At 48.5% G+C, this 13,470-nt stretch overlaps 2 protein-coding genes across 2 annotated transcripts; one reads left to right on the top strand and one right to left on the bottom strand.

The window, feature by feature from the left end:
• Window positions 1–930: 930 nt before the first annotated feature.
• On the bottom strand, window positions 931–1,788 carry FTJAE_11269 (rnase subunit pop3; the record flags this gene model as incomplete). The annotated part of the gene is made up of 3 exons (XM_037344194.1): window positions 931–1,522; window positions 1,612–1,662; window positions 1,712–1,788. The coding sequence occupies 3 exons, from the start codon at window positions 1,786–1,788 to the stop codon at window positions 931–933; spliced, it is 720 nt and encodes a 239-aa protein (XP_037201701.1).
• Window positions 1,789–4,139: 2,351 nt separating this feature from the next.
• FTJAE_11268 (uncharacterized protein) lies at window positions 4,140–12,374 on the top strand (the record flags this gene model as incomplete). The annotated part of the gene is made up of 12 exons (XM_037344193.1): window positions 4,140–4,857; window positions 4,907–5,072; window positions 5,121–7,798; window positions 7,936–8,199; window positions 8,248–8,538; window positions 8,587–8,801; window positions 8,957–8,973; window positions 9,023–9,231; window positions 9,280–9,849; window positions 9,901–9,952; window positions 10,004–12,201; window positions 12,265–12,374. 12 exons carry the CDS (start codon window positions 4,140–4,142, stop codon window positions 12,372–12,374), a joined length of 7,488 nt encoding a protein of 2,495 aa, XP_037201700.1.
• Between the last annotated feature and the right edge of the window lie 1,096 nt (window positions 12,375–13,470).

Here is a 13,470-nt window from a genome sequence, read left to right as displayed (position 1 = left end):
GTGGTGGTGAAGGAGGAGGAAAGAAGAGGGCGATGGGTGGGGGAGGGAGAGAGAAAGAAATGGAAGTACCTCGCCCAGCAACCGCCACAATTGGGTGGCTACCTTATTCACAGAGGTATTTGGTGAATGAAGGGGACAGTGCCCCTATCAGGATGGTTTTAGTCGGAAGGATTGCTTATAGGCAGCATTACAGAGGAGTGGTAGTTGAGTGAAGTCGCTGTAGCATCGTCCTTAGGGGATAGTGCTGTATTGCAATACAGCCAAGCCAAGAGTCCGCTAGGTAGCTGCCCTACTGAATAGAAATCTATCAACGAAATCTCAGTTGCTCAAGCTGTATTTCTCTCCCAGGGGGGGTACAAACGATTCTGTCCTGGCGCTATCCTGGCTGGTGTATGTTCATGCACTCGGGACCTGCAGGGTTTGGCGCTGTTATATCGTAGGAGGATGAAGTCTATCTGCAATAGGAGGACCTACTTAATGTCTCTGTTTTATACGTGACTCTGCGTCTTTCTGCAAACCTCCCTCATGAGTTACCTGCAGCCTTACGATCGTCTGGTGCTGGATTAGGGGGTTGTACGGTGACAATTGAAGACCACGGGACGGTATCCTGCTTGACACTGCTCACTCTACTCCACAGCCATGAACTACTTAACAACTTTGCCTAGGTACCTTACCTAGGTTAGTACCTAGTCAAAGATAAAGGAAGAATACCTATGCGCAAAGGATGTCTCCTTCCTGTACTACATTATGGACAAGTAGGTACTTTATTTAAGCACCCCTGAAAGGTTTTGACGTTTGAAACCCTCCACTACTAAGTACTATGCAGCTACCAATACCGTTCAACAAACAGCTGATATAGAGGCTAGTGAGATAATTCGGATTTCTATAGGATACATGCATAACCCCCTGCTTGGGTTATCTGCCTACACCTCATTCAACCCGCGTTCGCTTGGGTCCCACCGTTGTTTCTATGGCATTAATCTTTGGGGCAAGATATTGTGCATCCGAAGACACATCAAGCCACGAGGCTTCTATTGGCTCGACTTTCTTCATAACAAACTCCTGCAAAGCTCCAGCTCCTGGGGCATCCATACGAATAGCGACGGACGAGACCCTTGGCACTCCAAGACAAGAACTCAAGCGTTCAGAGCATGGTTTAGATAAGCCTACCAGGCGGGTTTTCCTTTCGGAACTGGTCATCCTAGATGCCGCCCCAATCATCTGTGGGAAATGGCAGTTGAATGTTGAGGCTTGATCGCCCCGCGCTACAAAGACCATGGAATATTGTCGGTAGAATTCGTCTCTCATTGATTCAGTCTCTTGTCGCGAATACAACTGCAGGTTTCGAGTAATAGAGTTAAGTCCGACATCGATACTGGCTTCTATCTCGGGCATTGGGGGCACTGGAGGTTGTTCGGGAGCCGGGACTGTCTTCTTGGCCCCTTTCTCCTTTTGCGATGAACGTTTCCCCTTGGATTTCTTGATTTGTGTCTGGCGATACTGCCCAATGGGGCTCAGGAGGCTACGGGCGTTAGAAAGTCTCCGTATTGGATTTCATGGCCTTCAGGGAAAGATATTTGTAAGACTTGGCCAGGTTGTAAGCTGACTTACTCGCACAGCAATTCGAGGATGGTGTCTTGATCTTCTGTCAAGATTGAGGGCCTATTCGTGTGAGACATCAAGAGCCTAGAGACTTGAGAGATTATCATACCATGGGACAGTAGAGAAAGGAGTGTCAAGCTGGTGCACAACCTTCTTACGGGGGGCTTGGGAATTGGGAACAAACATGATGACACTCAGTGACGTGAAAGACACTGCAAACAACAAGCGACTTCCGATAAACCCGCTAATTGTAAGCTACTATGTAAAATTGGATGTTCTGCGAAGGGCAGCGTGGCTACAAGAATGACATGAGAAACCTGAAAAAATGCTGCAGCTATTCACAATAAAATAGAAGGACGAATTATGTGGGGCAGGATTTTTGACGGGGAGTTGCTTATTAGCGCCGGGTTACATGTCATAAGCCGCAGGAACAAACTCTGAAAAGGCCAGCTGAATGGCGATCAGTCATTGAAAGGATTTTGGCTAAAGTATGGGTGCCTCTGACAGCTGTGAGTTGACTCTTTACTTACCAAGCTTGCAAAGAGTTGATGTTAGATTGCCTCAATGAAATCAATGGCTTTGGTAAACATTGGATAGACGATGTGGCTTGCACAACTACTGAGGCAACTAAGGCAGACAAACGCTGGGAAAGGCATGAGAGTCCATGGGCAACATTCAATTAAGTGGATGGATCGTGAAATTACAGCTTGCCTACTTACCATAACCCCCTTATTCAAACTCCTTTGAAACGTGTGAAAAATAAGCCACTACTGCTTGAGGCATCGATGCAATTGATAGGTAGGTAGGTAGGAAACATGCAGGCATCGAAAATGAAGCAGCCTAAGGCAGATAGCCGAAGCATGGTTGGTCATCATGAATTGTTGTCGACAAACAACCACACAGATTGGAGTAGAACTGAACTTGAGACAAGAACTTGACCTCCAAATAAATTTACTTATAGTACCTGTATACTTCGCCCGAATTGCAACGCCCAAATACTCCGTCAATAAAGCAATAAATGACGCAGATTCGGCCAAGTTGCTTCTGCCGTCATTTATTCATGATTGAAAGTTGGTTGGATGTTTGATGCCCCACCCAAAGACGCGCGCTCGTTATCATGACCACTCTCGCGTGAATGACCTCGAGTACGGAGTACAAGGTTTTATTTTATTTAAAGTCTTCGCTTCACGTGTTCGCAGGGCTTGGCTGGCAATCACTGTAGCTGGGTATATATCTCTGATTGAGTTACTAATTAATATTTTACCCATACATATATATATACACTTCCCCGTTGAATGCTGCTGTGGCCTCGAGAATCAATCGGCAGTGTAGGTATAAATGCCAAACTTGGTATCTTAACCTACAGTACCGTCCTTGGAGCCAATCGAGAACGCGTCCTTGGTGTAATCGCACTATCCTCACACCTTTTTACCCCGCCCTCCGACAGCAACTGACATCACGCCCAAGCTGTCTGGAAGTGAGCTCCCCACTAAAAGGATCTCAAGTTTGTGCGGAACAACTGTCAGTGCCAAAAACAACTGCAAGGCAACCGGGCGCCAGGGAAATCTTGATCTACCTGACTACCTACCTACCCAGCATACATCTTAGGTAGCTCGACGGCACCAGAGAGATCCTCCATTAGAAATCCCCGAAAGCTTCAAGGCTCCGGCACGCACCATTTTCATCCCTTACCCAGCAGCGGCTGTGAGGGTTTCTCTTATCTCTTATCGCCCTTCCTTCTTCATACTTTGTACCTTACCTGAAAAACCTCCACAGCTTCCAATAGGTACCTGACTAAGGTATATATGCCCGCTCATATTTGCAAGATCAGAAAGAAGGCTGTCTTCTTCCAACAATCTTCTCATTCAACAAGAGAGTATCAAAATTTACCGTCTCGTACTAGTGTCCTTGACAAGGCAAGTAAACACATCCCTATCCTTCTATTTTTCTCAAACGAATGTTTCCCGTTCCCTTTCAAACCCTTCCCATCTTCCTCTGGTGTCGGGCTATACTATCTGCACCCCCAGTGCTCCTGTTATAGCGGGGTATCCACACTAGCAAACCGCGAGCGCGCACTGCCAATCCATGCTCCCCCGGCCTGAACTAAGGTGCCTAGGTACCTTACCTACCTACTAATCCTAGGTATCCTCAGATCCATCTCAAAAGCCTTATCCATCCTATCCATCCAATCCATCCACCTGTTTTCTTATCCGCATCACAATCCAAGTCCCAAAGTGTAAACAGTATTCCTCTGGGCAACCATCTTTCATCCGTTCTTGAACGTCAGGATCTCTTATTCGCATACATTTGCCCACGTCTCCCTTACCCCCCACACTTGTGCTTTGGCTCTGATTCCCTCTCCGAAACTTCTATATCTTCGAGCTTGGGAATCTTGCTACTTTGCCCCGCTACATTTCACAGTTTCTATCAAACCCACATGTTAATTTTGTGCAGCTATCGCCGGGGCGTCTTTCGCGACGGTGTGACGTCTCTGCACCTCCACGCTTTGTCCCCGTTGGCCTCTTCCTACGATTCCGATGGATCCAGCCTCGAGATCTCCCGCCCTCCCAGATCGTGCTGCCTCCGCTGAAGCGAGCTCGACCCGGCCGAATCCCTTTGATGACAGTAACATATCATCTCGCAAGCGCCAACGAACCTCGCTCTCCGGGTCTCCTACCAATTCTCACAGCACAGTGAATCCTGGTCACGACTCTTCTCGCTCCGCCACTCTTGACACTGAACCTGTCTTGCCTCAACCTGGCTCGACAACTGTCTACTCTCAACCAGACACGGTCGCGCCGAAGACTTCAGATACAGGGTCTCCTGTTTGCGACCCATTAACAGAGCCGCCATCGAGCATGGCTACTCTTAACCTGAGAAATGCGCCCGAGAACGACTCAACTTCCTCACCACCTCCTCCACCGAACATGGCCCAGTCAGTTGCGGCTGAGACTACGGCTAATGCCTTCAAGGACCAAGTCAAAGAGAGCGTCGAGGATGCTGAAGTCGCTATGGTGCCACCTCCCCAGAATCTCGGTACTCCACGGTCCAGCTTCTCGCATTCAGCAAGCCCTCCCATCGAAGTTATCACTGTGCAGTCGGACGATGATATGGCTTCTGATCATCAGAGCATTGGGGTTTCAATAGTCGATGATGATTCTGTCATGATCGATCCCATCAACGAATTTCCTTTCAGAGAACCCACAGAGACACTGGAGGGAATGGTGGTGCGTCTCTGCAATTACATTGAAACTCGTAAGACGCATTCTCCTTTCCCTAGGGGGTCTAGATACTAACAGTATAGAATCGTCGATCGATGCAGGAGTCATCTACAAACTCCAACAATGGCTTGGGCGGTATATTGATTACATCACTACTGCCAATCAGCAATTGGTAGTCGATTCATGTCGTCTTAACCTTGTTTTCTGGGTGACATTCCCACGCATTATTACCACTATGGCTGCTCACAAGTAAGCCCATCACGCATGCTCCTGTGTACCGAGACTAACGTTGCACAGGCCTCCGTTTCTAGCAGATGATGTGCTACGGCATCATACCAAGGCCATCTTTTTAGACTACGCCAGGTTGTCAGCATGGTTCGTCAATCAGGATATTCACACGACCAAAGAGTTCATAGCAGAACAGGGAGGCCGGGGACAGCAGACTGTCGAACTTTTCTGCCCATGCTACCTTCAGAACCTCCACTCAATCATCAACCCGCTATTGTTAAGTGATGATCAGTATCAGCATTTTGGGGCCTTGTCCACGACCTTTCTGAAGGCATACCAGGACAGCCCAGGCGGGAGCCTTAGTCGCCTTCTCCAACTGACAAGAGCATTGCTCCAAATTATCCCTACATATCCTCGGTTGACTAATGACCTGGCACCTATATGCTTAGTCGCCTCAGATATCATGGAGGATTCCTGTAACATTGGTACTCCCGAAATTGCTTCCAAAAGCAAACAGAAACTTCTGATAGGTCACACGTTGCTCGATCTGATACACGAAAGATTGGGCATCATGATTGACAAGAGTCCGACGCATCTCGCCGCAGACAGTGTTCTTGTGATCGTTCAAGCTTTGTCAAATATGATCAACATAGCTCTCAAGGGTGATCACGCAGATGCAACTCTCATGTTGGAACGGCACCGCACGGAGTTTCCAGCAGTGCCTCTCAGATACACTGCTGAAGCGATTTCCTATGAATACCGCTTTCAGTTCTTGATCAAACTAATCAAGTCAAGTCAAATGCAACTTCGATTTCAAGGCATGACACAAATGTGCAAAGAGCTTATTGGCTTCTGGAAAAAGCATTGCGACAGCAAAGCCGAAGACGGGGGCCATTATGTCGAACACATTGCGGAATACCTGATCCGGACCGAATTCATCGACTATCTACTAGGCGCCAACTGCCATCCTGAAATTATTGTTGAGGGTGCTAATATCATTGGCTTCATTATTGTGACGAGAAGGTATCGAAGGACGCATATCGATAGGTTTTGGGAGGGCATTACTTCCAGGCAAGACCCCCGTACCGCTGACGCTCTGGCCCGCATGGTCATTCAATTCGCGCACCTTTTTGACGACGACGGGGTTTTGCTTCTCTGTGAGAAGTTCCAAACTCTTCCCATAGACGCATTCACGCCCGCCATCCGAATGCTCTGGGAGGCTGTCATGAAGAATATCGCAGAAAAATGTTCGAATGGGCGCCTTCTGTTGATCCAACCGTACAATTTATGTCTGCGTCTATTGAGGGATTCGTCTGTTTGCGCATCCGGATCGCAAGTCATGTATCCTGACATCCAACAAGCAGCAATGCAGAAATTCGTAGAGCTCCTGAGGTACGGCCCAGATGATGAAGGGAAGCAACAGATCTACCTTGGTTGTCTTCAAGACCTTGCAAATAAGTCTGCACCAACCCTGGGGAGCCTTTGGTGTTTGTTCATCACATTACAATCAAGGGACATGAGCCAAGAGATGCGCTGGCTAGTAGAACACCATGACTTGACAAGACTCGTAATTGAAGAGTTGGAACATGCTATTGGCGCTGGCAGGGCGGCAGGGATTCCGGCGGTTCTCTCGTGCTCTATCAACCAACCTCGGAGAGAGTTCATTGCCAACCTCATCCAGCTTGAGCCACCGTCAATCACCGAGGACCTTGGTGTCAAACTATGGGACATGTTGGTAGGGCCAATGTCCCTTTCACCAGGTGATAGGCGGGTGGGCTGGGAAATCTTGAACAGTGTCCGTCGCAAGCACAAAAATGGTAATTCTTTCCTTCGAGCTTGTCTGACCTACCATCTTCCAGCCCTTTCGTCCGAATACTTCTGTGAGGGCGTGCTTGAGTTTCTAAGAATTGAGATTCTCCCACGCCTCAACGACGATCTTAGCCTTGCTCTCGATGACCCCGAAGCAGTTGCTACGAGTGGCATTGAACAATTGTGGCGCCTCGTTCTCGAGGCCGAAGATGAGACTCTAGTAGACAGGGCCATACGAACTCTCGCAGTTGATGTCTATATCGACAGTCGACTTTTCAACTCTATCCCAACTCTGAGAGCACAATCTGTCCATCTGAAGCTAGCCAGTCGATGCTTAGAGCAGCTGAAAAGTGCTGCCCAGAAGTTGAGAAATGCAAGCCAAGGCACGAACAGCGATGACCAAGTCGTGGTTACCACAATTACTCTACGGCAGCTACAGCAGCAAGAAAGGATTTTCACCCGTTCGTTGAAGTTTCTCCGCTATATTCTTGAAGCCCACCAGTCGAAGCCATCCTTGGCCGCACCTGATCTACGAACACTGATCCCACGAGCCTCTCACGAGGTCCAAGGAGATCCTGCGGGCCTGAAGTACCAGTCCTTCGATGGGGACCAGCAGACTGACATCAAGCCGCTTGTCATTGGGAGGGCGAACACAGCAGCCTCGCTCCTCGCTAGTTTGCGGCAAGAGACTGGGTTCGAGAACTATCGGATATACTACCGAGGCCGACCATTCCTGCCGAGTGAGCAGGATATATGTAGGTCCCTAGAAGATCTATGCGTGCATGATGGCCTTATACTGGTCAGACGTGAGGAGGGTGGCCCCGCCCTCTCCAACAGGGTCAGGCCAGGCGCTTCACCACTAGAGATTGAGATTTCCGCACACTTTGACGAGATGTGGGAGTATTTGAGCATGGATGAAGCACTGGCACAAGAGGCAAGTACCCGCACGTTGGCGATCGGGACTTCGACTGACCTTTCCAGATTTACTACTTTCTCATCAAGCTGCCCACAGATGGCCATATCATGAGGTTGATCAGCAGTGGAACAACGGCATATAAAGATATCTTTCCCTCAGGGCAGCCGTTCAAATCTCTTTACGCTGTCCATGCGTTGGTCGAATATGCTGAGACCCTCCTCCCTAGCCAACTGATGGGTCATCTCAATGGTGTGACCACTGGCCCAGGGTCCGATCATGTGATCCTTCCCGAGGCTCTCAGGACACCAATATCCTTCATCGTACAGGCAATCTCGGACGAGGACATATTCAATGGTGCTTCGGTATTCCTGCGGCTGAAGCTGGCGTCGACTTTACTGCATACCCTTAGGCAGTTTCTTGACAGTATGTTCACTCATCACACACACGTTATTCGGCCTAACAAAGTTACAGGAATCGGCAACCTCAAATGTTCAGTACCGCCGCAGGGACTCCCCCTTCCTGACCCAAACAGGTTGGTGAAAATGCTGTCTTATGCCATAGACTGTCCTGGTGACGTCTCTTCTCCGGTCATAGCAGGAGCGCTTGTGATCTGTCTTCGGCTGAGCATGCTTGATGACAAGTTTTGGGCTGAACTCAGCACAAACCCCGACTTTAACCATACCCTGCATCGTCTTCTACTGATTGATTCCCGCCAGAACATGAGATCAATTTCCGCGAAACTAATTGAAGAGCTTTTTGCCAGTACGAGTATTGCCACTCTCACTAGGGAGACTGACTGTGAAAAATCAGTTGTATCCCATGAATCCTCAATAGTGGGGTATTTCTGGAAGGTCACCAGCGCCATGGTCAGACAAACGACTGAATTTCCCAGCCAGAGCGAAGAACTCTTCAGGTTGGTTTATTTTCTCGTTGCGAATATCAGCGGTCGGTCGCCTGGGTGCTTGAACATTGAGAAGTTTGCCTCTCAAATTAGCCAACTTCTTCTTGAGCATACTACAACCGAGGTAAGCTCAGTCACTCTTGTCATAACGATATTGAGCAAGACAGCTGACCGCATGATCATTAGACCATTGGGCCACCTAGTATAGAAGATTCGCTCGCGAGAGGTCTATCGTTACTGTTGCACACTTGTCTCAGGCTAGATAACTCAGTCGCACAGTCCAAGACACTTCCTAGGTATTGTGCTGCATCTTTGAGTCCCAGAATATATGCTGACCCGGCCCAGTAACCTCGCAATGTCACTTGTTTGGAAGCACCTATACCCTCCTAAAGACCTGCGAAGTGGGCAGCCTGTGCCCAAAGTGATCCTCAACGAAGAGACTCGAGCGAACCTTTCAGATGTGTTATTCACTCTTGTGAAGCACGACCAGAAGAAGATGGTGGCGGTTGTGAAAGCTCTCGAGGAACAAGTTCCATTCTTCGACGATGAAGAGGGTACGTGCTATATTCTAGTAAAAGTGCGAATGCTGACACCAGGTCCAGACGACCACTACATCTACGATCTCAATTACCATTTCGACCGAAACAGAGCTCTTCGAGCCCCTTGTGGGTATGCTGGTCTGCTGAATTTATCCAACACTTGTTATCTCAACTCCTTGATGACACAACTCTTCATGAACACTACCTTCAGGCGTTTCATCCTCGGTTGCCGCATCGACGATCCTGCAAACAGCCAGCAACTCCTATCATACACCCAGAAACTTTTCGGTCATATGCAGGAGAGCTACCGTCGCTTCGTCGATCCGTCAAATTTCGTCCATTCCATCAAAACATACGACGACGCATTGATCGACATTCACAATCAGATGGACGTCGACGAGTTTTACAACCTACTACTTGATCGCTGGGAGACTCAGCTTTCAGGCCACGATGAAAAGCGGGTCATGAAATCGTTCTATGGTGGTCAGCTTGTGCAGCAAGTTAAGTCAAAAGAGTGCGAACATATCTCGGAGCGACTCGAGCCATTTTCTGCGATTCAGTGTGATATCAAGGGAAAGGGCACATTAGCAGAAAGCCTCCAGGCATATGTGGATGGCGAGGTCATGGAAGGAGGTACGCAAAGTCCTATAGTAAGAAAACAGGAGATGCTGACCGAATAACCAGACAACAAGTACAAATGCTCAACATGCGACCGACATGTTGACGCGGTGAAAAGGTATTGGCCTCCCTCCCAGCGTGATGCCTCATAGTAGCTAATTTTTCTTAGGGCCTGTCTCAAAGATGTTCCCGACAATGTCATATTCCATTTGAAAAGGTTTGATTTCAACCTGCGTACCTTGCAGAGAAACAAGATCAATGATTATTTCTCCTTTCCGGATAAAATTGATATGCGACCATATACCATTGGGCATCTCAGCAACCCAACGACCGATATCGAGGAGGACATCTTCGAACTAGTGGGTGTGCTTGTTCACGCAGGCACCGCTGAATCTGGACACTACTACTCATACATTCGCGAGCGTCCCACCTCAAGGAATCGGCCCTTGTGGGTGGAATTCAACGATGACTTAGTAACGCCATGGGACCCTGCGCAGATGGAATACTCCACGTTTGGAGGTCCAGATAACCGTCCCATATATGATACTAACGGCATTCTGTACGACAAGAATTTTAGCGCTTATATGCTGTTTTACCAGCGTTCTTCATCCTTGCGCGCGGAACAGGAAAAGGTGCCGGCCCTTGTCATTCCGGCACCCCTTCGTGTTGACGTGCCAGACCACCTTGCGGATCATCTCTCAGACGAGAATACAAATATCCTCCGCCGCCATTGCATTTACGACCCGAGCAATGTCAAGCTTGTTCAAGCCCTCTTCCGTCAGTCACATCAACACTGCAGATCCATTGGCAGCTGCGAAAAAAGTTCGAGTATCAACAGCTTCATGGCTATGCGTAGTCAAGAGCATGGACTTCAGGATCTTACCATGCGAACGCTCATTGGTAATTTAGATCAGGTTGTCACAAGGACTAAGGACACTCCGGATTTTCTCTCATACGAAAAGGCTATCCAAGATGCAGTCACATCATGCGAGCGGTGTGCTTTTTCGTTCTATGAGTACTTCAATCAGCATCCGAGCGCTTTTCGCATGCTTTTGCAGCGTAATACAGATCAACTAGTACGGAGCAAGATCAAGAACCTTTTCAAGGTTGCAGTCACGAAGATCTCGACGGCTTTGCCTAATGTTTACGATCCAGAGATTCGATACAAGTTGGCTCATGATGCTGACGGAGATGAGACACTCTCTGAACCTGATGCTTCCCATCGCTCCGTTATTGACGGCGTAATGATGATATTCCAACACCTTTGGAAATTCTTTCATATTCACATTAGAGCCTGGGACGAATACTTCGGAGCTGTTCTAGACTTTGCTGATATGGGTCATCGGGAAACCGGATATATCTTGGCCGCGAACTTCCTAGCCAGCGCTATCAGAATCATTTCTGCTGACCCGCTCCAGGAACTCAGCGGGAACTGGGCCAGAATGCTCTCAAGTGTCATTAGGCGGAACAATACTACAAAGCCTACCTCGTATGTATCGATTATCAGACTAGTCAACCACTTGATGAGTCAGATGAGGCCGCAAATAGGAACCGAATATGTCGAAGACGCGACAGAGCGTGTGTCAAACCCAGCTGAGGCCTTCAGCTGGACAGCCGAAGAGGTGGATCTTGTTTACAGCAGTCCCAACGGTTCCTATACCAGCTTGTTTGTTGAAAAACTCCTGGCCCTCGATCAAGAACACGCAGGCAGCAACAATATCATCAGAATCTTGACAAGGCTGGACAGCAGTATGGATGAAAAAGTACTTGGGACCTTGAAGCTATGTATTCGTGGTGAGACTTCAACGCAGGCCATGGATCCGTTTCTGCGGGCTTCCATCACGTACCTCGAAAGCACGGAACAGCTCAGCAACGCCAAAGACATGATTGAGCACGTATCTATGCAAGCGAAAAGCCTTCAAAACACTGAGGGGGTGTATTTTGTTCAGCTCTTCAGAACAGCATTGGATCTCCGCCAACAAGACAGGGAATTTTGCAAGGCGATCCGCACGTTCAGCCGTGACCTCATCCCAAGATGGGTACCTTTTCTCCTCGCAAGCCCTGAAGAACAAGTGCGCCGGAGCACACATGACTTTTTAGTTTGCGAGTTGGGTAAGATTGATGCTGATGCAACCAGTGACCACGATGTCACCGTGGATGATCAAGTCTCAATCAGACAGATGATGAAGCAGACCGGTGTTATCTGTCTCCAGTATCTCAAGGACCACCATGTGCGCAGACGGGCTCAAATGAGTCGGGAGATTGCAGACAAGTTCTTGAAGGTAATTGAGGGGTGTGCAGCTACGGTGGCAACAACAGAGGATACACAAACCGAGCTAGATGTGGAACTCCTCACATTGCAGGAAGGTAGGTCACATTCCCTGCAATTTTATCCAGTATCGTTGACCAGAAGGCTCACATGTTTCACAGATGTTTTGAATCCCTTCCGCCGGCTCATTGTTGACGAACTGGAGGAAGATGGGTCCGGTATGTTACAGTCGCTCAGCGACTCCAGCACAATCATAACAGACTTGAGGTGATGACTGACGTTGGGCAAAGACTGGGAAGGATCCTGCGGGTCATCTGAACAACTTGATGAGATTGTTGAGATGAATATTCCAGGAATGAACGAAATAAACGATCTGGAGCAGATGTCATGAGGTTGGGATTATTCCCAAGGAATTCAGACGATCCACTGCGGTTGCTCGAAACCAGAACATTGCAACAGACACGGACACGGACACGGACACGGACACGGACACGCGTACACGGACAATGACGGAAAGGCGTTCAGCGGAAGATGAGTGAATTCTTATTTATGGTTTGCTTCGACTAGACCCTAGCTTAAAGAACAAGTGGGCAATGGATGGTTTATCAGGCTCATAACATCAATGTACAGTCATGGTGTCGAGGCAAAAGCGAGTGTTTCTGGGGCGAATTTGCATAGCAAGGAGTGATGGCGTCATGGAAAATAAGATGAACAGGATGAGGGAGTTATAGCTGAAACAGGCAGAGAAAGCGACGAGCTTCCAGTCTGTTCCTCAAAACCAGGACGGTATGAGACTCATCAGCTGACACATAGTCTGCTGGGTCAACGAATACACGACTACATGATCATGATAACCAGGTAGATGATCCGATAAGCCGCGGAGCATCTCCTGGTGCTCGGTAACCTTGAAATGAATTCACAGCCAGATTAGAACAGAGTTGTATCTGCTACCGCTAGATGAAGTGAGTTTGGCGCCATGTAGTTCTATGAATAGCGACTTGAGAAAAGCCTCTGATTGACGGGAGACCTAAGCCGAGTGACAGACGGAGGGGGGGGGAATGCTAGTTATTGCCTGTCCATTTCCGCACACAAATTGGACTGGGAGTAGGTGCTCTGAACCAAGTATTGAAGGTCTAGGTCGTGACGGTAACGACAGGCCTGGCCGGCGGCTGGCTGAAAAGCTATCTTTAGCTACCGGACCAAAATGGTGGCCAGCCTTACTCCGTACTTAGCACGCCAATGCTACGATGGCAACGCACAGGTATGCGAAAATTCGCAAGTTTGGAAACATGTCTCTATAAATGAAACAGCGAGGCTCTGATCTGGAGATGTGTTTCTGCTTGTCCTTGTGCGGTTGAAGCGTTTCA

Source organism: Fusarium tjaetaba, assembly GCF_013396195.1.
Source record: "Fusarium tjaetaba strain NRRL 66243 chromosome Unknown NRRL66243_c0000277, whole genome shotgun sequence".
Classification (NCBI taxonomy): Eukaryota; Fungi; Ascomycota; class Sordariomycetes; order Hypocreales; family Nectriaceae; genus Fusarium; species Fusarium tjaetaba.
The sequence above is the reverse complement of the archived record's forward strand: the minus strand, read 5'-3'. Positions and strand labels throughout refer to the sequence as shown.